Raw genomic sequence first — 27,776 nt, 5'->3', positions numbered from 1 at the left:
AAAAAAATTTCAGAAGTGTGCAATTAACAAATAAATGTACTTAATGGCGTTCTGACAATGGCGTATGCGATTCTGCATCATCCATTCTGCTATAAACTCATTGGTTCTATTTTTGCTATGGACAGTCTAAATTTTGGGATATCGACATTTTCACGAATTTCTGTAAAAATGTTCAGAAGTGTGCAATTAGCAAATAAATGCATTAATATCGTTCTGACAATGGCGTATGCGATTCTGCATCATCCATTCTGCTATAAACTCATTGGTTCTATTTTTTCTATGGACAGTCAAAATTCTGGGATAATCGACATTTTTAAGAATTTCTGTAAAAAATGTTCAGAAGTGTGCAATTAACAAATAAATGCACTTAATAGTCGTTCTGACAATGGCGTATGCGATTCTGCATCATCCATTCTGCTATAAACTCATTGGTTCTATTTTTGCTATGGACAGTCTAAATTTTGGGGATATCGACATTTTCACGAATTTCTGTAAAAATGTTCAGAAGTGTACAATTACAAATAAATCACTTAATGTCGTTCTGACAATGGCGTATGCGATTCTGCATCATCCATTCTGCTATAAACTAATTGGTTCTATTTTTGCTATGGACAGTCTAAATTTTGGGATTTGACATTTCACGAATTTCTGTAAAACTGTTCAGAAGTGTGCAATTAGCAAATAAATGCATTAAATATCGTTCTGACAATGGCGTATGCGATTCTGCATCATCCATTCTGCTATAAACTAATTGGTTCTATTTTGCTATGGACAGTCTAAATTTGGGGATATTGACATTTTCACGAATTTCTGTAAAACTGTTCAAAAGTGTGCAATTAGCAATTAAATGCATTAAATATCGTTCTGACAATGGCGTATGCGATTCTGCATCATCCATTCTGCTATAACTCATTGGTTCTATTTTTCTATGGACAGTCAAAATTTAGGGATATCGACATTTTCACGAATTTCTGTAAAGATGTTCAGAAGTGTGCAATTAACAAATAAATGTACTTAATGATCGTTCTGACAATGGCGTATGCCATTCTGCATCATCCATTCTGCTATAAACTCATTGGTTCTATTTTTTCTATGGACAGTCAAAATTCTGGGATATCGACATTTTAAGAATTTCTGTAAAAATGTTCAGAAGTGTGCAATTAACAAATAAATGTATTTAGTCTCGTTCTGACAATGGCGTATGCGATTCTGCATCATCCATTCTGCTATAAACTCATTGGTTCTATTTATTCTATGGACAGTCAAAAATTTAGGGATAACGACATTTTAAGAATTTCTGTAAAAATGTTCAGAAGTGTGTAATTAGCAAATAAATGCATTAAATATCGTTCTGACAATGGCGTATGCGATTCTGCATCATCCATTCTGCTATAACTCATTGGTTCTATTTTTTCTATGGACAGTCAAAATTCTGGGACATCGACATTTTACGAATTTCTGATTCTGCATCATCCATTCTGCTATAAACTCATTGGTTCTATTTTTTCTATGGACAGTCAAAATTCTGGGACATCGACATTTTTACGAATTTCTGAAAAAAAATTCAGAAGTGTGCAATTAACAATAAATGTACTTAATGTCGTTCTGACAATGGCGTATGCGATTCTGCATCAATCCATTCTGCTATAACTAATTGGTTCTATTTTGCTATGGACAGTCTAACTTTTGGGATATCGACATTTTCACGAATTTCTGTAAAAATGTTCAGAAGTGTGCAATTAACAAATAAATTACATTTAATGTCGTTCTGACAATGGCGTATGCGATTCTGCATCATCATTCTGCTATAAACTAATTGGTTCTATTTTTGCTGTGGACAGTCTAAATTTTGGGATATTGACATTTTCACGAATTTCTGTAAAACTGTTCAGAAGTGTGCAATTAGCAAATAAATGCATTAAATATCGTTCTGACAATGGCGTATGCGATTCTGCATCATCCATTCTGCTATAAACTCATTGGGTTCTATTTTTTCTATGGACAGTCAAAATTTAGGGATATCGACATTTTACACGAATTTCTGTAAAAATGTTCAGAAGTGGTGCAATTAACAAATAAATGTACTTAATGTCGTTCTGACAATGGCGTATGCCATTCTGCATCATCCATTCTGCTATAACTCTTTGCTTCTATTTTTTCTATGGACAGTCAAAATTTAGGGATATCGACATTTTCACGAATTTCTGTAAAAATGTTCAGAAGTGTGCAATTAACAAATAAATGCATTTAGTCTCGTTCTGACAATGGTGTATGCGATTCTGCATCATCCATTCTGCTATAATCTCTTTGCTTCTATTTTTTCTATGGACAGTCAAATTTTGGGATATCGACATTTTCACGAATTTCTGTAAAAATGTTCAGAAGTGTGCAATTAGCAAATAAATGCATTAAATATTTGACAATGGAGTATGCGATTCTGACAATGGAGTATGCGATTCTGCATCATCCATTCTGCTATAAACTCATTGGTTCTATTTTTTCTATGGACAGTCAAAATTCTGGGACATCGACATTTTACGAATTTCTGAAAAGAAATTTCAGAAGTGTGCAATTAACAAATAAATGTACTTAATGTCGTTCTGACAATGGCGTATGCGATTCTGCATCATCCATTCTGCTATAAACTAATTGGTTCTATTTTTGCTATGGACAGTCAAAATTTAGGGATATCGACATTTTCACGAATTTCTGTAAAAATTTTCAGAAGTGTGAAATTAACAAATAAATGTACTTAATGTCGTTCTGACAATGGCGTATGCGATTCTGCATCATCCATTCTGCTATAAATATCATTGGCTTCTATTTTTTCTATGGACAGTCAAAATTTATGGGATGTGGACATTTTCACGAATTTCTGTAAAGAATGTTCAGAAGTGTGCAATTAGCAAATAAATGCATTAAATATCGTTCTGACAATGGCGTATGCGATTCTGCATCATCCATTCTGCTATAAACTCATTGGTTCTATTTTTTCTATGGACAGTCCAAAATTCTGGGATATCGACATTTTTACGAATTTCTGTAAAAAAAATTCAGAAGTGTGCATTAACAATAAATGTACTTAAATGTCGTTCTGACAATGGCGTATGCGATTCTGCATCATCCATTCTGCTATAAACTCATTGGTTCTATTTTTGCTATGGACAGTCTAATTCTGGGATATCGACATTTTCAAGAATTTCTGTAAAAATGTTCAGAAGTGTGCAATTAACAAATAAATCATTAATGTCGTTCTGACAATGGCGTATGCGATTCTGCATCATCCATTCTGCTATAACTCATTGGTTCTATTTTTCTATGGACAGTCAAAATTTGGGATATCGACATTTTTAAGAATTTCTGTAAAAATGTTCAGAAGTGTGCAATTAACAAATAAATCATTAATGTCGTTCTGACAATGGCGTATGCGATTCTGCATCATCCATTCTGCTATAAACTCATTGGTTCTATTTTTGCTATGGACAGTCTAAATTTGGGATAACGACATTTTCACGAATTCTGTAAAATGTTCAGAAGTTGTACAATTAGACAAATAAATGCACTTAATAGTCGTTCTGACAATGGCGTATGCGATTCTGCATCATCCATTCTGCTATAAACTCATTGGTTCTATTTTTTCTATGGACAGTCAAATTTGGGATATCGACATTTTCACGAATTTCTGTAAAACTGTTCAGAAGTGTGCAATTAGACAAATAAATGTACTTAATATCGTTCTGACAATAGGCGTATGCGATTCTGCATCATCCATTCTGCTATAAACTAATTGGTTCTATTTTTGCTATGGACAGTCTAATTTTGGGATATCGACATTTTCACGAATTTCTGTAAAAATGTTCAGAAAGTGTGCAATTAAGCAAATAAATGCAGTTAATAGTCGTTCTGACAATGGTATATGCGATTCTGCATCATCCATTCTGCTATAAAATCATTGGTTCTATTTTTTCTATGGACAGTCAAAATTTGGGATATCGACATTTTTACGAATTTCTGAAAAAATTTCAGAAGTGTGCAATTAACAAATAAATGTACTTAATGTCGTTCTGACAATGGCGTATGCGATTCTGCATCATCCATTCTGCTATAAACTCATTGGTTCTATTTTTTCTATGGACAGTCAAAATTCTGGGATATCGACATTTTACGAATTTCTGAAAAAATTTCAGAAGTGTGCAATTAACAAATAAATGCTACTTAATGTCGTTCTGACAATGGCGTATGCGATTCTGCATCATCCATTCTGCTATAAACTCATTGGTTCTATTTTTGCTATGGACAGTCTAAATTTGGGATATGGACATTTTTACGAATTTCTGTAAAAATGTTCAGAAGTGTACAATTAACAAATAAATCACTTAATGTCGTTCTGACAATGGCGTATGCTATTCTGTATCATCCATTCTGCTATAACTCATTGGTTCTATTTATTCTGTGGACAGTCAAAATTTAGGGATAACGACATTTTAAGAATTTCTGTAAAAATGTTCAGAAGTGTGTAATTAGCAAATAAATGCATTAAATATCGTTCTGACAATGGCGTTGCGATTCTGCATCATCCATTCTGCTATAAACTCATTGGTTCTATTTTTCTATTTACAGTCAGAATTCTGGGACAACATCGACATTTTTACGAATTTCTGAAAAAAAAAAATCAGAAGTGTGCAATTAACAAATAAAGTGTACTTAATGTCGTTCTGACAATAGCGTATGCGATTCTGCATCATCCATTCTGCTATAAACTATTGGTTCTATTTTTGCTATGGACAGTCTACATTTTGGGATATCGACATTTTCACGAATTTCTGTAAAAATGTTCAGAAGTGTACAATTAACAAATAAATCAGTTAATGTCGTTCTGACAATGGTGTATGCGATTCTGCATCATCCATTCTGCTATAAAATCATTGGTTCTATTTATTCTATGGACAGTCAAAATTTAGGGGATGTGGACATTTTTCACGAATTTTGTAAAAATGTTCAGAAGTGTGCAATTTACGAATAAATACACTTAATGTCGTTCTGGACAATGGCGTATGCCGATTCTGCATCATCCGTTCTGCTATAAACTCATTGGTTCTATTTATTATATGGAAAGTCAAAATTTTGGGATATCGACATTTTAAGAATTTCTGTAAAACTGTTCAGAAGTGTGCAATTAACAATAAATGCATTTAGTCTCGTTCTGACAATGGCGTATGCGATTCTGCATCATCCATTCTGCTATAAATCTACTTTGGCTTCTATTTTTGCTATGGACAGTCTAAATTTTGGGATATCGACATTTTCACGAATTTCTGTAAAAATGTTCAGAAGTGTGCAATTAGCAAATAAATGCATTAATATCGTTCTGACAATGGCGTATGCGATTCTGCATCATCCATTCTGCTATAATCTCATTGGCTTCTATTTTTGCTATGGACAGTCAAATTTTGGGATATCGACATTTTCACGAATTTCTGTAAAGATGTTCAAAAGTGTGCAATTAGCAATAAATGCATTAAATATCGTTCTGACAATGGCGTATGCGATTCTGCATCATCCATTCTGCTATAAACTCATTGGTTCTATTTTTTCTATGGACAGTCAAAATTCTAGGGATATCGACATTTTTAACGAATTTCTGTAAAGAATGTTCAGAAGTGTGCAATTAACAAATAAATGTAATTAATATCGTTCTGACAATGGCGTATGCCATTCTGCATCATCCATTCTGCTATAAACTCATTGGTTCTATTTTTTCTATGGACAGTCAAAATTCTGGGATATCGACATTTTTAAGAATTTCTGTAAAATGTTCAGAAGTGTGCAATTAACAAATAAATGCATTAAATCTCGCTTCTGACAATGGCGTATGCGATTCTGCATCATCCATTCTGCTATAACTCATTTGGCTTCTATTTTTTCTATGGACAGTCAAATTCTGGGATATCGACATTTTTAAGAATTTTCTGTAAAAATGTTCAGAAGTGTGCAATTAACAAATAAATGCATTATAGTCCCGTTCTGACAATGGCGTATGCGATTCTGCATCATCCATTCTGCTATAAACTCATTGGTTCTATTTTTCTATGGACAGTCAAAATTAGGGATATCGACATTTTTAAGAATTTCTGTAAAAATGTTCAGAAGTGTGTAATTAGCAAATAAATGCATTAATCTCGTTCTGACAATGGCGTATGCGATTCTGCATCATCCATTCTGCTATAACTCATTGGTTCTATTTTTCTATGGACAGTCAAAATTCTGGGACATCGACATTTTTACGAATTTCTGATTCTGCATCATCATTTCTGCTATAAACTCATTGGTTCTATTTTTTCTATGGACAGTCAAATTCTGGGACATCGACATTTTTACGAATTTCTGAAAAAAATTCAGAAGTGTGCAATTAACAAATAAATGTACTTAATGTCGTTCTGACAATGGCGTATGCGATCTGCATCATCCATTCTGCTATAAACTAATTGGTTCTATTTTTGCTATGGACAGTCCTAACTTTTGGGATATCGACATTTTCACGAATTTCTGTAAAAATGTTCAGAAGTGTGCAATTAACAAATAAATACATTTAATGTCGTTCTGACAATGGCGTATGCGATTCTGCATCATCCATTCTGCTATAAACTAATTGGTTCTATTTTTGCTGTGGACAGTCTAAATTTTGGGATATTGACATTTTTCACGATTTCTGTAAAACTGTTCAGAAGTGTGCAATTAGCAATAAATGCATTAAATATCGTTCTGACAATGGCGTATGCGATCTGCATCATCCATTCTGCTATAACTCATTGGTTCTATTTTTTTCTATGGACAGTCAAATTTAGGGATATCGACATTTTCACGAATTCTGTAAAAATGTTCAGAAGTTGTGCAATTAACAAATAAATGTACTTAATGTCGTTCTGACAATGGCGTATGCCATTCTGCATCATCCATTCTGCTATAATCTCTTTGCTTCTATTTTTTCTATGACAGTCAAATTTAGGGATATCGACATTTCACCGAATTTCTGTAAAGATGTTCAGAAGTGTGCAATTAACAAATAAATGTACTTAATGCGTTCGACAATGGCGTATGCGATTCTGCATCATCCATTTGCTATAAACTCATTGGTTCTATTTTTCTATGGACAGTCAAAATTCTGGGATATCGACATTTTTAAGAATTTCTGTAAAAATGTTCAGAAGTGTGCAATTAACAAATAAAGCATTAAATATCGTTCTGACAATGGCGTATGCGATTCTGCATCATCCATTCTGCTATAAACTCATTGGTTCTATTTTTTCTATGGACAGTCAAAATTCTGGGATATCGACATTTTTAAGAATTTCTGTAAAAATGTTCAGAAGTGTGCAATTAACAAATAATGCATTTAGTCTCGTTCTGACAATGGCGTATGCGATTCTGCATCATCCATTCTGCTATAATCTCTTTTGCTTCTATTTTTCTATGGACAGTCAAAATTTTGGGATATCGACATTTTCACGAATTTCTGTAAAAATGTTCAGAAGTGTGCAATTAGCAAATAAATGCATTAATATTGACATGGAGTATGAGATTCTGACAATGGAGTATGAGATTCTGACAATGGAGTATGCGATTCTGCATCATCCATTCTGCTATAAACTCATTGGTTCTATTTTTTCTATGGACAGTTAAAATTCTGGGACATCGACATTTTTACGAATTTCTGAAAAGAAATTTCAGAAGTGTGCAATTAACAAATAAATGTACTTAATGTCGTTCTGACAATGGCGTATGCGATTCTGCATCATCCATTCTGCTATAAACTAATTGGTTCTATTTTTGCTATGGACAGTCTAAATTTTGGGATATCGACATTTTCACGAATTTCTGTAAAAATGTTCAGAAGTGTGCAATTAACAAATAAATGCATTTAATGTCGTTCTGACAATGGCGTATGCGATTCTGCATCATCCATTCTGCTATAAAATCATTGGTTCTATTTTTTCTATGGACAGTCAAAATTTGGGATGTGGACATTTTCACGAATTTTTGTAAAAATGTTCAGAAGTGTGCAATTAGCAAATAAATGCATTAAATATCGTTCTGACAATGGCGTATGCGATTCTGCATCATCCATTCTGCTATAAACTCATTGGTTCTATTTTTTCTATGGACAGTCAAAATTCTGGGACATCGACATTTTTACGAATTTCTGAAAAAAAATTCAGAAGTGTGCAATTAACAAATAAATGTACTTAATGTCGTTCTGACAATGGCGTATGCGATTCTGCATCATCCATTCTGCTATAACTCATTGGTTCTATTTTTGCTATGGACAGTCTAAATTTGGGATATCGACATTTTCACGAATTTCTGTAAAAATGTTCAGAAGTGTACAATTACAAATAAATCACTTGATGTCATTCGCAATGGCGTATGCGATTCTGCATCATCCATTCTGCTATAAACTCATTGGTTCTATTTATTCTATGGACAGTCAAAATTAGGGATAACGACATTTTAAGAATTTCTGTAAAAATGTTCAGAAGTGTACAATTAACAATAAATCACTTAATGTCGTTCTGACAATGGCGTATGCGATTCTGCATCATCCATTCTGCTATAAACTCATTGGTTCTATTTTTGCTATGGACAGTCTAAATTTTGGGATATCGACATTTTCCACGAATTTCTGTAAAAATGTTCAGAAGTGTACAATTAACAAATAAATCACTTAATGTCGTTCTGACAATGGCGTATGCGATTCTGCATCATCCATTCTGCTATAAACTAATTGGTTCTATTTTTGCTATGGACAGTCTAAATTTTGGGATTTTGACATTTCACGAATTTCTGTAAAACTGTTCAGAAGTGTGCAATTAGCAAATAAATGCATTAAATATCGTTCTGGCAATGGCGTATGCGATTCTGCATCATCCATTCTGCTATAAACTAATTGGTTCTATTTTGCTATGGACAGTCTAAATTTTGGGATATTGACATTTTCACGAATTTCTGTAAACTGTTTAATGTGTGCAATTAGCAATTAAATGCATTAAATATCGTTCTGACAATGGCGTATGCGATTCTGCATCATCCATTCTGCTATAAACTCATTGGTTCTATTTTTCTATGGACAGTCAAAATTTAGGGATATCGACATTTTCACGAATTTCTGTAAAGATGTTCAGAAGTGTGCAATTAACAAATAAATGTACTTAATGTCGTTCTGACAATGGCGTATGCCATTCTGCATCATCCATTCTGCTATAATCTCTTTGCTTCTATTTTTTCTATGGACAGTCAAAATTTAGGGATATCGACATTTTCACGAATTTCTGTAAAGATGTTCAGAAGTGTGCAATTAGCAAATAAATGCATTAAATATCGTTCTGACAATGGCGTATGCGATTCTGCATCATCCATTCTGCTATAACTCATTGGTTCTATTTTTTCTATGGACAGTCAAAATTTTGGGATATCGATATTTTTAAGAATTTCTGTAAAACTGTTCAGAAGTGTGCAATTAGCAAATAATGCATTAAATATCGTTCTGACAATGGCGTATGCGATTCTGCATCATCCATTCTGCTATAAACTCATTGGTTCTATTTTTTCTATGGACAGTCAAAATTCTGGGATATCGACATTTTTAAGAATTTCTGTAAAAATGTTCAGAAGTGTGCAATTAACAAATAAATGCATTAAATATCGTTCTGACAATGGCGTATGCGATTCTGCATCATCCATTCTGCTATAAACTCATTGGTTCTATTTTTTCTATGGACAGTCAAATTCTGGGATGTCGACATTTTTAAGAATTTCTGTAAAAATGTTCAGAAGTGTGCAATTAACAAATAAATGCATTTAGTCTCGTTCTGACAATGGCGTATGCGATTCTGCATCATCCATTCTGCTATAAACTCATTGGTTCTATTTATTCTATGGACAGTCAAAATTTAGGGATAACGACATTTTTAAGAATTTCTGTAAAAATGTTCAGAAGTGTGTAATTAGCAAATAAATGCATTAAATATCGTTCTGACAATGGCGTATGCGATTCTGCATCATCCATTCTGCTATAAACTCATTGGTTCTATTTTTTCTATGGACAGTCAAATTCTGGGACATCGACATTTTTACGAATTTCTGAAAAAAAAAAAATCAGAAGTGTGCAATTAACAAATAAATGTACTTAATATCGTTCTGACAATAGCGTATGCGATTCTGCATCATCCATTCTGCTATAAACTAATTGGTTCTATTTTTGCTATGGACAGTCTAAATTTTGGGATATCGACATTTTCACGAATTTCTGTAAAAATGTTCAGAAATGTGCAATTAACAAATAAATGCAGTTAATGTCGTTCTGACAATGGTATATGCGATTCTGCATCATCCATTCTGCTATAAAATCATTGGTTCTATTTTTTCTATGGACAGTCAAAATTTTGGGATGTGGACATTTTTACGAATTTCTGAAAAAAATTTCAGAAGTGTGCAATTAACAAATAAATGTACTTAATGTCGTTCTGACAATGGCGTATGCGATTCTGCATCATCCATTCTGCTATAAACTCATTGGTTCTATTTTTTCTATGGACAGTCAAAATTCTGGGACATCGACATTTTTACGAATTTCTGAAAAAAATTTCAGAAGTGTGCAATTAACAAATAAATGTACTTAACGTCGTTCTGACATGGCGTATGCGATTCTGCATCATCCATTCTGCTATAAACTCATTGGTTCTATTTTTGCTATGGACAGTCTAAATTTTGGGATATCGACATTTTCACGAATTTCTGTAAAAATGTTCAGAAGTGTACAATTAACAAATAAATCACTTAATGTCGTTCTGACAATGGCGTATGCGATTCTGTATCATCCATTCTGCTATAAACTCATTGGTTCTATTTATTCTGTGGACAGTCAAAATTTAGGGATAACGACATTTTTAAGAATTTCTGTAAAAATGTTCAGAAGTGTGTAATTAGCAAATAAATGCATTAAATATCGTTCTGACAATTGCGTATGCGATTCTGCATCATCCATTCTGCTATAAACTAATTGGTTCTATTTTTTCTATTTACAGTCAAAATTTAGGGACATCGACATTTTTACGAATTTCTGAAAAAAAAAAATCAGAAGTGTGCAATTAACAAATAAATGTACTTAATGTCGTTCTGACAATAGCGTATGCGATTCTGCATCATCCATTCTGCTATAAACTAATTGGTTCTATTTTTGCTATGGACAGTCTACATTTTGGGATATCGACATTTTCACGAATTTCTGTAAAAATGTTCAGAAGTGTGCAATTAACAAATAAATGCAGTTAATGTCGTTCTGACAATGGTGTATGCGATTCTGCATCATCCATTCTGCTATAAAATCATTGGTTCTATTTTTTTCTATGGACAGTCAAAATTTTGGGATGTGGACATTTTCACGAATGTTTGTAAAAATGTTCAGAAGTGTGCAATTTACGAATAAATACACTTAATGTCGTTCTGACAATGGCGTATGCCATTCTGCATCATCCGTTCTGCTATAAACAAATTGGTTCTATTTATTCTATGGAAAGTCAAAATTTTGGGATATCGACATTTTCACGAATTTCTGTAAAGATGTTCAGAAGTGTGCAATTAGCAAATAAATGCATTAAATATCTAACAATGGAGTATGCGATTCTGCATCATCCATTCTGCTATAATCTCTTTGCTTCTATTTTTTCTATGGACAGTCAAAATTCTGGGATATCGACATTTTTAAGAATTTCTGTAAAAATGTTCAGAAGTGTGCAATTAACAAATAAATGCACTTAATGTCGTTCTGACAATGGCGTATGCGATTCTGCATCATCCATTCTGCTATAAACTCATTGGTTCTATTTTTTCTATGGACAGTCAAAATTCTGGGATATCGACATTTTTAAGAATTTCTGTAAAAATGTTCAGAAGTGTGCAATTAACAAATAAATGCATTTAGTCTCGTTCTGACGATGGCGTATGCGATTCTGCATCATCCATTCTGCTATAATCTCTTTTGCTTCTATTTTTTCTATGGAATTTCTGTAAAAATGTTCAGAAGTGTGCAATTAGCAAATAAATGCATTATATATCTGACAATGGAGTATGCGATTCTGCATCATCCATTCTGCTATAATCTCTTTTGCTTCTATTTTTTCTATGGACAGTCAAAATTTAGGGATATCGACATTTTCACGAATTTCTGTAAAGATGTTCAGAAGTGTGCAATTAGCAAATAAATGCATTTAGTCTCGTTCTGACAATGGCGTATGCGATTCTGCATCATCCATTCTGCTATAAACTCATTGGTTCTATTTTTTCTATGGACAATCAAAATTCTGGGATATCGACATTTTTAAGAATTTCTGTAAAAATGTTCAGAAGTGTGCAATTAACAAATAAATGCATTAATATCGTTCTGACAATGGCGTATGCGATTCTGCATCATCCATTCTGCTATAAACTCATTGGTTCTATTTTTTCTATGGACAGTCAAAATTCTGGGATATCGACATTTTTAAGAATTTCTGTAAAAATGTTCAGAAGCGTGCAATTAACAAATAAATGCATTTAGTCTCGCTCTGACAATGGCGTATGCGATTCTGCATCATCCATTCTGCTATAATCTCTTTGCTTCTATTTTTTCTATGGACAGTCAACATTTTGGGATATCGACATTTTTAAGAATTTCTGTAAAACTGTTCAGAAGTGTGCAAATAGCAAATAAATGCATTAAATATCGTTCTGACAATGGCGTATGGGATTCTGCATCATCCATTCTGCTATAAACTCATTGGTTCTATTTTTTCTATGGACAGTCAAAATTCTGGGACATCGACATTTTACGAATTTCTGAAACAAAAATTCAGAAGTGTGCGATTAACAAATAAATGTACTTAATGTCGTTCTGACAATGGCGTATGCGATTCTGCATCATCCATTCTGCTATAAACTAATTGGTTCTATTTTTTCTATGAACAGTCAAAATTCTGGGACATCGACATTTTACGAATTTCTGTAAAAATGTTCAGAAGTGTGCAATTAACAAATAAATGCATTTAGTGTCGTTCTGACAATGGCGTATGCGATTCTGCATCATCCATTCTGCTATAAACTCATTGGTTCTATTTATTCTATGGACAGTCAAAATTTTGGGATATCGATATTTTTAAGAATTTCTGTAAAACTGTTCAGAAGTGTGCAATTAACAAATAAATGCATTTAGTGTCGTTCTGACAATGGCGTATGCCATTCTGCATCATCCATTCTGCTATAATCTCTTTGCTTCTATTTTTCTATGGACAGTCAAAATTTAGGGATATCGACATTTTCACGAATTTCTGTAAAGATGTTCAGAAGTGTGCAATTAGCAAATAAATGCACTTAAGGCCGTTCTGACAATGGCGTATGCGATTCTGCATCATCCATTCTGCTATAAACTCATTGGTTCTATTTTTTCTATGGACAGTCAAAATTCTGGGATATCGACATTTTTAAGAATTTCTGTAAAAATGTTCAGAAGTGTGCAATTAACAAATAAATGCGTTTAGTCTCGTTCTGACAATGGCGTATGCGATTCTGCATCATCCATTCTGTTATAATCTCTTTTGCTTCTATTTTTTCTATGGACAGTCAAAATTTTGGGATATCGACATTTTCACGAATTTCTGTAAAAATGTTCAGAAGTGTGCAATTAGCAAATAAATGCATTAAATATCTGACAATGGAGTATGCGATTCTGCATCATCCATTCTGCTATAAACTCATTGGTTCTATTTTTTCTATGGACAGTGAAAATTCTGAGACATCGACATTTTTACGAATTTCTGAAAAAAATTTCAGAAGTGTGCAATTAACAAATAAATGTACTTAATGTCGTTCTGGCAATGGCGTATGCGATTCTGCATCATCCATTCTGCTATAAACTAATTGGTTCTATTTTTGCTATGGACAGTCTAAATTTTGGGATATCGACATTTTCACGAATTTCTGTAAAATGTTCAGAAGTGTGCAATTAACAAATAAATGCATTAAATATCGTTCTGACAATGGCGTATGCGATTCTGCATCATCCATTCTGCTATAAAATCATTGGTTCTATTTTTTCTATGGACAATCAAAATTTTGGGATGTGGACATTTTCACGAATTTTGTAAAAATGTTCAGAAGTGTGCAATTTACCAATAAATGCACTTAATGTCGTTCTGACAATGGCGTATGCGATTCTGCATCATCCATTCTGCTATAAACTCATTGGTTCTATTTATTCTATGGACAGTCAAAATTTTGGGATATCGACATTTTTAAGAGTTTCTGTAAAACTGTTCAGAAGTGTGCAATTAACAAATAAATGCATTTAGTGTCGTTCTGACAATGGCGTATGCCATTCTGCATCATCCATTCTGCTATAATCTCTTTGCTTCTATTTTTTCTATGGACAGTCAAAATTTAGGGATATCGACATTTACACGAATTTCTGTAAAGATGTTCAGAAGTGTGCAATTAACAAATAAATGCATTAAATATCGTTTTGACAATGGCGTATGCGATTCTGCATCATCCATTCTGCTATAAAATCATTGGTTCTATTTTTTCTATGGACAATCAAAATTTTGGGATGTGGACATTTTCACGAATTTTTGTAAAAATGTTCAGAAGTGTGCAATTTACCAATAAATGCACTTAATGTCGTTCTGACAATGGCGTATGCGATTCTGCATCATCCATTCTGCTATAAACTCATTGGTTCTATTTTTGCTATGGACAGTCTAAATTTTGGGATATCGACATTTTCACGAATTTCTGTAAAAATGTTCAGAAGTGTACTATTAACAAATAAATCACTTAATGTCGTTCTGACAATGGCGTATGCGATTCTGCATCATCCATTCTGCTATAATCTCTTTTGCTTCTATTTTTTCTATGGACAGTCAAAATTCTGGGACATCGACATTTTTACGAATTTCTGAAAAAAAAATTCAGAAGTGTGCAATTAACAAATAAATGCACTTAATGTCGTTCTGACAATGGCGTATGCGATTCTGCATAATCCATTCTGCTATAAACTCATTGGTTCTATTTATTCTATGGGCAGTCAAAATTTAGGGATAACGACATTTTCACGAATTTCTGTAAAAATGTTCAGAAGTGTGCAATTAACAAATAAATGCATTTAATGTCGTTCTGACAATGGCGTATGCGATTCTGCATCATCCATTCTGCTAAAAATCATTGGTTCTATTTTTTCTATGGACAGTCAAAATTTTGGGATATCGACATTTTCACGAATTTCTGTAAAAATGTTCAGAAGTGTGCAATTAGCAAATAAATGCATTAAATATCGTTCTGACAATGGAGTATGCGATTCTGCATCATCCATTCTGCTATAAACTCATTGGTTCTATTTTTTCTATGGACAGTCCAAATTTAGCGATAACGACATTTTTAAGAATTTCTGTAAAAATGTTCAGAAGTGTGCAATTAGCAAATAAATGCATTAAATATCGTTCTGACAATGGCGTATGCGATTCTGCATCATCCATTCTGCTATAAACTCATTGGTTCTATTTTTTCTATGGACAGTCAAAATTCTGGGATATCGACATTTTTAAGAATTTCTGTAAAAATGTTCAGAAGTGTGCAATTAACAAATAAATGCATTTAGTCTCGTTCTGACAATGGCGTATGCGATTCTGCATCATCCATTCTGCTATAATCTCTTTTGCTTCTATTTTTTCTATCTACAGTCAAAATTTTGGGATATCGACATTTTCACGAATTTCTGTAAAAATGTTCAGAAGTGTGCAATTAGCAAATAAATGCATTAAATATCTGACAATGGAGTATGCGATTCTGCATCATCCATTCTGCTATAAACTCATTGGTTCTATTTTTTCTATGGACAGTCAAAATTCTGGGACATCGACATTTTTACGAATTTCTGAAAAAAATTTCAGAAGTGTGCAATTAACAAATAAATGTACTTAATGTCGTTCTGACAATGGAGTATGCGATTCTGCATCATCCATTCTGCTATAAACTAATTGTTTCTATTTTTGCTATGGACAGCCTAATTTTGGGATGTGGACATTTTCACGAATTTTTGTAAAAATGTTCAGAAGTGTGCAATTTCCAATAAATGCACTTAATGTCGTTCTGACAATGGCGTATGCGATTCTGCATCATCCATTCTGCTATAAACTCATTGGTTCTATTTATTCTATGGACAGTCAAAATTTTGGGATATCGACATTTTTAAGAATTTCTGTAAAACTGTTCAGAAGTGTGCAATTAACAAATAAATGCATTTAGTGTCGTTCTGACAATGGCGTATGCCATTCTGCATCATCCATTCTGCTATAATCTCTTTGCATCTATTTTTTCTATGGACAGTCAAAATTTAGGGATATCGACATTTTCACGAATTTCCGAAAGATGTTCAGAAGTGTGCAATTAGCAAATAAATGCATTAAATATCGTTCTGACAATGGCGTATGCGATTCTGCATCATCCATTCTGCTATAAACTCATTGGTTCTATTTTTTCTATGGACAGTCAAAATTCTGGGATATCGACATTTTTAAGAATTTCTGTAAAAATGTTCAGAAGTGTGCAATTAACAAATAAATGCATTTAGTCTGATTCTGACAATGGCGTATGCGATTCTGCATCATCCATTCTGCTATAATCTCTTTTGCTTCTATTTTTTCTATCTACAGTCAAAATTTTGGGATATCGACATTTTCACGAATTTCTGTAAAAATGTTCAGAAGTGTGCAATTAGCAAATAAATGCATTAAATATCTGACAATGGAGTATGCGATTCTGCATCATCCATTCTGCTATAAACTCATTGGTTCTATTTTTTCTATGGACAGTCAAAATTCTGGGACATCGACATTTTTACGAATTTCTGAAAAAAAATTTCAGAAGTGTGCAATTAACAAATAAATGTACTTAATGTCGTTCTGACAATGGCGTATGCGATTCTGCATCATCCATTCTGCTATAAAATCATTGGTTCTATTTTTTCTATGGACAGTCAAAATTTTGAGATGTGGACATATTCACGAATTTCTGTAAAAATGTTCAGAAGTGTGCAATTTACGAATAAATGCACCTAATGTCGTTCTGACAATGGCGTATGCGATTCTGCATCATCCATTCTGCTATAAAATCATTGGTTCTATTTTTTCAATGGACAGTCAAAATTTTGGGATGTGGACATATTCACGAATTTCTGTAAAAATGTTCAGAAGTGTGCAATTTACGAATAAATGCACTTAATGTCGTTCTGACAATGGCGTATGCGATTCTGCATCATCCATTCTGCTATAAACTTATTGGTTCTATTTTTGATATGGACAGTCAAAATATTGGGATATCCACATTTTCACGAATTTCTGTAAAAATGTTCAGAAGTGCGCAATTAACAAATAAATGCATTTAGTGTCGTTCTGACAATGGCGTATGCGATTTACATCATCCATTCTGCTATAAAATCATTGGTTCTATTTTTTTCTATGGACAGTCAAAATTTTGGGATGTGGACATTTTCACGAATTTCTGTAAAAATGTTCAGAAGTGTGCAATTTACAAATAAATGCACTTAATGTGGAACTTTGATTAAATTTTTAATGATAATAATTTTTTGTTGAATCAGCTATGTAATTTTAGGGAAAATTTTAATGTTGGACATGTAAATATTCCAATATTCATTTAAAAGCCATGAATTGGGAAACATTTTAGAGGGGAAAATCTTAATATATTTTTGGTGTGACAGAATCGTGTCTAAAACCAGAAATTTCAAATTAAGCCATACAAATACAAGATTACATTTCTTACGGAAGCTATAGCACAGGAGGTTAGTGGTGTTTTATGTGTAGCAGAGGACATAAACTGTTTTTGTTTTTTTTGTGATTTTTAATTTGTGTTGTTAATTAGCCTCAATGTGATACAATGGAAGATGAAATGTATGACCTAGTGGTAAGGTATTCCGAGGTCACCATTAAGGGAGGCATTAATAATAACACGTTTGATTTGACCCGAAATGTTTTGTTCGAACGTCCCTAGTTCAGTTCAGTGTTTAAAAACTGATATTACCTGCTTAATCTATATGTGATATAAGCTATGTTCCAGAACTGCAAGGATGTAAAAGTTTTTACTACGATACGATAAGTTTTTACTACGATAATTTTTTTTAATTTTTTCCCTTTATGATATCGGAAAAAATTGCAAAACTAGTGGATTCTTGCAAGTTTGGGATTCTGGCAACAAATTCTAAAAGAAGAAAATAGTCCAAAAGCACATTACCTTTTAAGATTTTAAATTTTATTATGGTATTAAACATAATACGTTATGGGGGTAATCGAAATAATTTTAGTCTGCTAGTATGGGACGGTAATGCAATTAGGAGAATATATAGCATAATTATGGTCCCATACCACTGACCATATATTAATATAGGACAAACAAGCGATACAAAGAATTGCTTTGTACCATACAGGTCAGAGAATTCTTTCTCACTGTTTTATGAATCGTAATCTTTGAGGACGGCATTCATCCTGTAATTGCTGATAGCATCTACGACTGCATCGGTATGAATGCCTCTCAGACGTGCCTGATAGGCTTCTTGATCCAGAGGTTCTCTCTAGCGTTGGACCTCCCTCTCAAGATCGATGGTTTGGATGATTCTCCCATGAACACCCAAGCAACTACTGCAACGAAAGCATATGCTTATGCTGACGTAAGGGAAGGACTTTAGCCTCCTCATGTAGATGGTCCACTGGTGTCATGAGGAGGCCCCTGTCGGATCTGCTTCCACTGCGTAGCATTAGTATTCGCTGGAGCCGCACAACTGACCATAGACCGACCTATCGCGCTATAAGAGGTCAACAAGGTTTCCTTGTCCGCACCATAAGTACTGCCAGCTAGCGCCTGGAGGACCTTGTTCCTACTTTTCATCTTGTCGCAGATAGCTGTGGCTCACGCGGAAGACTCGAACATGCTGTCGAATGTGACCCCTATAATCTTGGGGTAGTTCGTGGTCGGTATTAAATTTCAATCGACCTGCTCATTCAGCTGCATTCCCATCTCCGCAAACAATGTGGTGGCCATTGATTTCGTGGCGGATATTTTCATATTCCTCGGGTGGAAGTATGCGACAAGCTACGCGAGATAGGGATTCAACCTTTCACATATGTCATCGACCACTGGGCCCGACGCCATGATCAATCGTGTACAATCATCCACATATGTTACGATCTCTATTACGCCTGGAGGGGGTGGAATTCCGGAAAGGTAGAGGTAAAACAGTTCCGAAGATATCATCCCACCTTGGGGAACTCCCTGTTTCACTCTACGGGCTTGGGACTTCTTGTTCCGAAATTCTACGTACGACTGGCGTCCACACATATAATGTCCAACGTTTTAAACTTGGCTGGAGGGTAGTTCTCTGTACGTCCTCAAACAGTATGGAATGATTGACCATATCAAATACCTTTGACATGTAAAGGTATACCAACACTGTTCTATCACACGGCTTGTTTTGGTTCAATCCTCTACTAATATGTGTGGAAATGGTGTGTAATGCTGTTGTGGTACTATGTTGTTGACGGCTGATGGTTGGCAACTGGATAGCTTCCTCTATATTATTATTATTTTTTTTTTTTGGAGGAGTAAAGCCTTGAGAGTCTTAGATACTGCCGACAAAAGCGAAATCGGCCTGCACGATTCGCCATTGCTGGCATTCTTGCCTGGCTTTAGTAGCGGCACCCCCCAGTCCATTTTCCAAGCTTCGATTTTTAATGCGGGTGGGGACGAGCCTCAGCTTAGGATCAGATACGTAGTTTGGGAAAGTATCCAAAGACAGAGCGAACAGTTCTCCGCTGTTCTCGAGAAAACTAAAACCATAAGGCTCAGCCAGGAGTGTTCCATCTGGCTTTGGGAACGACTCACCTCTCTCCGATGAGGAACTAGACGGCACCGCCATAACGTCATCTCAGAGAGCTGAGTCTATAGCAGGATTTGTCAAGACGAGGAGGAGATAAAAATTGCGGAACACTTATTCTGCCACTGTCCAATTCTTTTTTAGTCAGATGATCAAGGGTAAGCAAATTCTGTATGAAATATCTTTACTTTCCCATATTGACCCAACAGTAATTCTCCAGTTATCCAGACGACTAAAATGACAACACAATCTATTTTATATCACTATCTCTTTACTTCTATACTTCCTTTTCCCTTCGCCAAGTGGAGTAGCAAGTGCGCATCCTTTAACCTAACCTAGATTAAGAATGTTATAAATAATTTTAGAGTAGTCATGTATAGAAGTTTTTAGAACAGTCCATCAATGACATAGAAGTATAAAGATGGGACAAGCCAGAGTCAAGATATGGCAACCCTGTAAAAATACTTCTGTTGTTATGATATCGTAACAACATAGTTAGCAATGTTAAGCGATTAAAACCGCTTAGGCAATATGCAATAATTGGGAAAGTCTATAGAATATAATTTTGAAACCCGATTTTTGAATTTTTCAAACTTTTATTTGTCATTTTTTTCTATAAATGTGTTTTTTATATTAACATTGTCCCTTGACCATTTGGTCTGAATGCATTTTGTCTAGTCTTTACCATTTTAGGTCTTTGAGTCCATTGCCCTATGGGCTAGGCAACTGTTTATATTTTATTTATATTTATTTATTTTCAATTTGTACAGTAACCTAGCCATGGGGCCATGGGCGGTTCCAAAAACTTATATTTATACTCTAAAAATATATTATATATACTCTAAATACAAGTTATAAAGCAGTAAGTTTGGCCGGGCCGAACTTAGAATACCCTCCACCCACCATTTGGAACGAATTTGGAAACTTTCAAAAAATAACATCCGCTAAAACTTCTGTTAAAATCTTAAAAATACCGAATATAGCCGTTATACTGGGGTCTATACGACGTGGACCTTTGTTTGTCATAAGCCATTACCATATTCAAATTCGAAACGTGAAATAAACGGTGAATAATGTAGCCGTTATATCGGGAGGTGCCATTATATCGGAGCAATACAAAGACCTGGACCTGCACAGACAACTCTCTATCACAGGCTATAGCATCCATTACGAACTTCAAATACAACATCTCAAACAATTTCGGTGAGTATTGTACCTAAAGTCATCAAAATACCGAATATTGGGAGGTACCGTTATAGGTAGGCTATACGAAGACGTGGACCTGCACATAAAATTTTCTGACATAGGTTGTAGTATCCATTACCAATTTCAAATGCCAAATTTGAAACAATTCCGGGAAATAATGTCGTTAAAATCATCAAAATACCCATTGTAAGGAGGTACCGTTATATGGGGGCTATACGAAGACGTGGACCTGCATAAACAATTTTCTGTCTTAGGCTGTAGCCTCCATTTGGAACTTCAAATACCAAATCTGAAACAATTCCGGTGAATAATGTCGCTAAAATCAACAAAGTACCGAATATCGGGAGGTACCGTTATATGGGGGCTATATGAAAACGTGGACCTACATAGCCCATTTACGAACTTAACCTGCCTACTATCAAAATAAACATGTGTGGAAAATTGTAGCCATCTATCTCAATTCGTTCGAAAGATAGCGTGATTACAACAGATAGACACACAGACGGACATCGCTTAATCGACTTAGAATTTTACGGTGATCAAGAATATACATACTTTGTTGGGTCTGACAGGAGTATTTCGAGGAGTTACAAACGGAATGACAAAGTTAATATACCCTTCGTAGTATGGTGGATGGTATAATTTATATATATAAAAGAAAGTTGTGTTAGTTACTACGCCTATAACTTAAGAACCGCTGAACTGATTTTAACGATTCATACAAAATTGTCTCCTGTCCAAAAAGATAATATCCAAAAAAATCGCGTAAAAATGTGATATATTAACATTTTCATTTTGACTTTTGAAATGTACAATAGTAATGTTTATTTTGCATGATTTTGTTCCATTTTGAATTACTTTTTTCTAATGTATATTTGTAGTGTTTTTTACATTTTTAATTTTTTAATTCGAATATTAATACCAATTTATTTAATTGACTTGATTTCTTGAGAACTGAAATTGATGTCGGGTTACATGGAAGTGTAGTACCGAATTATGTGGTGGCGAAACGGAATAGGTGATATCAAAATAATTTAACGAGGTCAAACAAAAGTTAAAAGATATTTCCTTCTTCAAAATCGCTAAAAAATCACGAAAAAGAGATCTCATAGCAGAAAATCTCAAATCGGGAAAAAATTGGAAAAAAAATTGTCAATGGAATCGATTTTTAAAATAATAGTACATTCTATTGACAAACTTTGTAAGTATCTTTAAACATTTACTGTAGAGATTTTTTTCAATTTGTTATTCTTCTTTTGTCAATTTTTTTCCATTTGTATTATCATATTTAATTCAGTGGATTTTTTGTAAACAAAATAAAGAATAATTTTTCACTATATACAAATTTTCACCAAATTTTTTCACTTTCAACTCCAGGGCCGACATCGTGGTTCAGCCGGAAGATGCGAACACATTAAAACAAACAAAAATGATCGAAAATGCCTAATGGGGCTCATTTCAAAGTGTGGACCTACTTCTTTCATGTGACAATAATCCGTCCAATGAGAGCTCAAAATGCAAAATTCTTTGAGAGTACAATCAGTAAAATACCAAATATAAAGGGTGCAAAATAGTAGAGCGAATGGGACTTTTAGTAAATCGCTTTTGCAGGTCATGATATCGATCATAACTCACGGATAAGGGTACTACCCGATTTCATATTTATATAACCATCGTATGATTTAAGCTATTTTTGGGGTCTTGACCACTTTTTCATTTTTTGGCCCTTTTTTGGCATCTTTGTTTCTAAGGGGGTAGAGAACCTCTTCGCATAAAATTTGAAATTTTCAGAGTAGGACCACATTTATCAATTGAGCCAAATCAATTGAAAAAAAATAAAAAACTATTTTTACTTATTTAAATCACGCGAAATTTTTTTTCAGTTTGCCATGCTATGTTGTTCTGCTATATTTTTGATTTGTCATCTTGGATTATAAGGGTAGAAGAAAGTTTTCAATGTAGGTCGATGTTTCGGAGTAGTGCCTATATAAAGGTACCTCCTGATTTTACCATATTTCAAAGGATGTGGCTAAAAATGTAAATTTGGGGGTTAAAATCTTACACAAAAATTTCAACATATCTACAAATTTTAGAATTTGTCCGTGTGGAAAACAGACCGACATGATTAGGGGAACTTATGAGGACTCAATTATGAAGTGTACAAAATACAGTAAATTCCAAATTACTGCTCATTTGACTGGAAAATTTTGCTACGATTTTTACTATACTAAAAATTAATTTGTTCCCTTACATGGGGATAAGATTGATATATACTTTTTAATAGATTTGTATAGCACATGCACACATTTGAAGCCCACGGTTTAAATAATAAAGACCACGGCATAAATATGGGTACAGATATTTTAAAACACTTTTAATCGACCAGTACGTGATCACTTATATCAGTCATATCTGTGAATAACTATGCTTTGACAAATATACATAATAGACAAAAACTACGGGCCGGCAACGCGGACCGGGCCAGCTAGTAAATAATAAATACATAAAAAATATTTTTTATATTCTAGAAATATCAAAGCGTCATAGGATATTCGATTGAAATTTATTTAAATTTTATTGCAGATGATATGAAAAACTTAGGTCGCTTGAATTTGAATTTTGGAATAGAATTAAATCAAGATCCAAAAACTAAAGATATTACCAAGTCTCTGAAGTATGTACATGTCATCCTTAAAAGTTCAATATGGTCGGTTACAATGACTTCTATTACAGAATAAATGGGAGTTCCCATTCACAAAGGGAATACGAATTCCCATTCACAAAATAAAATTTCGTGGAAATTATTACTTACTATTATTACTATTACCAAATTATGGGAACAAATAAAATCAGCTGACATTTTCGAACAAATAATTATATTTGCTGATAACTGTGAAATTGTTTTCGTATGTCATTTCAGACATTTTTCATATTTTCAAAAAATCCCATGCAATTTCAAAGAGAATAAATGTTACCAAATGTGAAATTTCATTCCTATATCGTTTCATTCGAACATTGCCATTTGGGGAAAGCAAAATTCATAATAACAACAATGGGAAGTGGGAACCAAATGTATGGGAAATTATTTTAATAATAGGTGTGAATCCCATAACTTCTCCACTGTATCGTAAATTTATTTTTGAGCATTAGTCCAAAGACCAGGGAAGAGAAATCGGAAGAAGATATCAAAATATGGTTGGTTTAATGTAGCCACACTTAAATTAGTATTAGTTAATATGGCTTTAGTTAAGTTTATCATGTGTAGGTCTTTTTAACCTGATTACGGCAATATTTTCAATCTGAGCCTTATGACCGCGACGGCCGCCTCGTACCGTATCTGAATATCTATTGGGTGTACATATAGAATTGTCTCTAAAGCAATAGTTACTGTGTCTTTCTGTAATATTTTGGTATTACTTTTTTATCCATTGCTGTCTACCAGACTACTGATGCGTATGTTAGAAGATTCAAGCTTTTGAATATCCAGTGTGTCCCTGAGAGCCCGATGAACCAGAAAATTGTCTAGGGATTGGATGAGTGTAACCGTGGTGGGATTATTGAAAGCACCTTTGATATCAATGCATACTGCTAGTGTATACATCTTTATATCGAAAGTGCTCTCGAATTGAGTTAAGCCTAGAAAAATAATTCATTCTCTTAAAACTCTTCTTAAATCTGAAGACAAAAAGACTACATATTCTTATAAAAAAGAAATAACAATAATCTGAAGTAGGTCAAAAACTTATCAATGCATTAAAAAAATATGTAACAGATTTTTAAAAAATCATGACTATGGTGTTTCTCCTTTAAATCTCTCTCATTGTCTTAAATTGGATCATCAGTTAAAGTTAAAGATGAGGAATGTAACCTCACCGCTGATATTTAAAGAGACTGGATTATTTTTATATTTAAGAATAGGATAAAACCGCAAGAGAAAGTGGTTTAAGAAGAACTACAAAAAGAAAAAAAACAAACAATCATTGATCTAGATCAAGTACATTCAACCCAAAATATTATTCTGTTGACTATTCACAATTTTTTAAATTAAACAAAAACGGCAAAAAATGCACGAGATTTTTGTTGATTATGAAGAATGACATTCCATACTAAAATACAAAATTAAAATTTTAAGAATTTCTCGATATTATTTTTTTAAAACTCCATACACTTTTCGGATATGGCGAAAATATGGTCATATTTTGAATTAATTTTTAAAATATTTTTATATTATTATTTTTAAAACTTTTTTATTCTAAAATACTGATAACTACCTGTATTCGATGTTTCAATTTTCAAATTATCACTTTTAATGAGTAAAAAACTAAATTATTGCACTTCAAAAAACCAAAGATAATTTTTTTCTTCTTCTTGCGAAAAAGTGAAATATTCCTCAATTTTGCCACTGTAAAATTAGAAAACTAAACAACGTATGACTTTGAAATTTTCGGTACTGAAGTAGAATTTAGTGTACTATAATAGTTTAAAAACATTTATTACAAAAGACAAGTTTTATATTTTCAATTAATGTCCGCGTTTTTAGTTTTTACCACTCTGTGCGTTAGGGGTATACCGGAACTTTAGGCACGCATTGTCATCTATGCTTAGCCATTCAATGTTTTCTTGCCCTAGCCTTTCTTTTACAAGTCTCCATTCAGTCAATCTTGGATTTGTTCCGGAAACGTATTGGGTTCGGCGGCGGCCGTGTTAGTTCAAACCTTATATACCGACGATCCGAAAAAGAGTGATCATCCGAAAACCTCCAATTCTGAATCTCGTTTATAAGATTTCCCCAACAAAAAGTAATGTCTAAAACCTCCTTCCTAACCACCTACATATGTCCAGTCTCCACATGAACAGCGACCCTAATGCAGATTTCAAGCACTATATGTTTAAAAACGAATTGTACCAAATATGGTACTATTTAGTACTTTTCGTGTAATTGTAGTACACATTTCCAAAACACCACCCAATATAAAATTTTCAAATTCCAGCTTAATCTGTTCACCCTAAACCAAGCGGTACCAGTACACATTTCCAAAACTTCCCTAATATATTTAACTTATTTTCCAACCTTGATTCTCTTGTCGAATTTCAAGTTTTTAGCTCTATCCGTTTTAGTACCCTTTTAGTACGAAATACCAAAAACTCGGCCTTATCGAGTCTACGCACCAAGAATAACCCTCGTGCAAAATTTCAAGTTTTACTATTCTCATAAAATACTTATGTGTTGTACCAGAAATCACTTCAATGCAGTAGCAAATACCGAAAATAGCATAGAAAAGGCAATATTTCTTTTCACAAAGAAACGCAAGTAAAGATCAGTTGATTACAATTCTCGGAGCATATTTATAACTTTGGGGTATAACGCATCAATATCCACAGAAAAATCAAAATTCCAAATTGAAAACAAATAAATAAAAAACTATTAACCCGTATAATAATCCAGTGCTACAAGAACACCACTATCACCTCATTGTTCTCTAATCAGGTCGGTTAGTTTTACCAAAAAGGAAAGTAGTGCTGAGTCCACATCCAAATCTGTATTGATAATTTTAGAAAAATATATGATCATCTATACATGATTGAAAATGCAGCCGTATCAGGTATTCGCAACTTTAGAAAGCGCTGTTAGGAAACTACTTAGGTCTCATGTTTTCAATTGTGTTGATTTCTTTAGCTTTGGGAATAGGAATAATTTTCCTTTTCTTTTGGGATTGCTATATCAAATAAGTTTTAATTTTAAACCCCCTTCTGTGTTTCCGGCTAAATGAAGTGTTAATCGACCATCGCGGCTTTATATCCAGGACATTCTTTTTCAGTTTTTTGTCAAGTAAGTTTTCTATGATATCCGTTTCCAAAAAGACCTGTTTTAATTATGTCTTCCAGCTCAATCATAAATTAAAAAATAGGGCTCAAAGACCCATATCTCTGAATTGCAGAAAGAGAATACCCCACATTTTAGCATTTTAGGAATCACATCGAAAATCAAAGAGTTTTTACTAAACTACAGTTGTTAAGTTTTTATTTTCTTGAAAGTAAAATTCGCAACAATTTCTTATTTACACTTTCAAAATTTTGTTCACAATTATATTGGAATTCTGTTCAAATGACTTACCTAAAATCCTTTCCACTTTTGGATCGCCCCACAATACGTTTTATGCTATCATTTAATACAACTAACGTACTCCTTGCATCGTCTAAATCTCGTTGTAATTCATAACTGAGATTGTAATTAGTATCCATATTTGTTTACCATAAAAGCGAATTTTTGTAAAACCTTTTTTAATCAACAAAACTAATATTTAATACGTTCCAATCATACTAAAGTTAGAGTCGGGCGTTAAATTAAGTTGGCATTCAACGCCGTCGTTGCCAGCTACTAAGGGGTCGCTTTGATGATGACTGGTCTACCTAATACCCGACGTATGCCTTTGACGTTTTTCACCACTAAAGTTAACACATGTATTTATATTGAACACTAATTCCATAGTAGAAGAATACAGGTAGATGCATCAACGCTTGGGAACATTGATATATCAAAAATTTTAAAATGTTCCCTTTTTTCTTTCAAAATAAGTAGATTTTTATAAGTATTCTTAGAAGA

General features: G+C 33.5%; 1 protein-coding gene across 1 annotated transcript in view; it reads right to left on the bottom strand.

The window, feature by feature from the left end:
- LOC101896963 (pinin) overlaps positions 1-27,550 on the bottom strand; it is a 70,037-nt gene extending 42,487 nt beyond the window's left edge. The window contains exon 1 of the mRNA XM_059126894.1: positions 27,288-27,550. Within this exon, the coding sequence (XP_058982877.1) occupies positions 27,288-27,415 (128 nt within the window). The 5' untranslated portion in view covers positions 27,416-27,550. The remainder of the gene's footprint in view (positions 1-27,287) is intronic.
- Between the last annotated feature and the right edge of the window lie 226 nt (positions 27,551-27,776).

Source organism: Musca domestica, unplaced genomic scaffold (assembly GCF_030504385.1).
Source record: "Musca domestica strain aabys unplaced genomic scaffold, Musca_domestica.polishedcontigs.V.1.1 4, whole genome shotgun sequence".
Lineage (NCBI taxonomy): Eukaryota > Metazoa > Arthropoda > Insecta > Diptera > Muscidae > Musca > Musca domestica.
The sequence above is the reverse complement of the archived record's forward strand: the minus strand, read 5'-3'. Positions and strand labels throughout refer to the sequence as shown.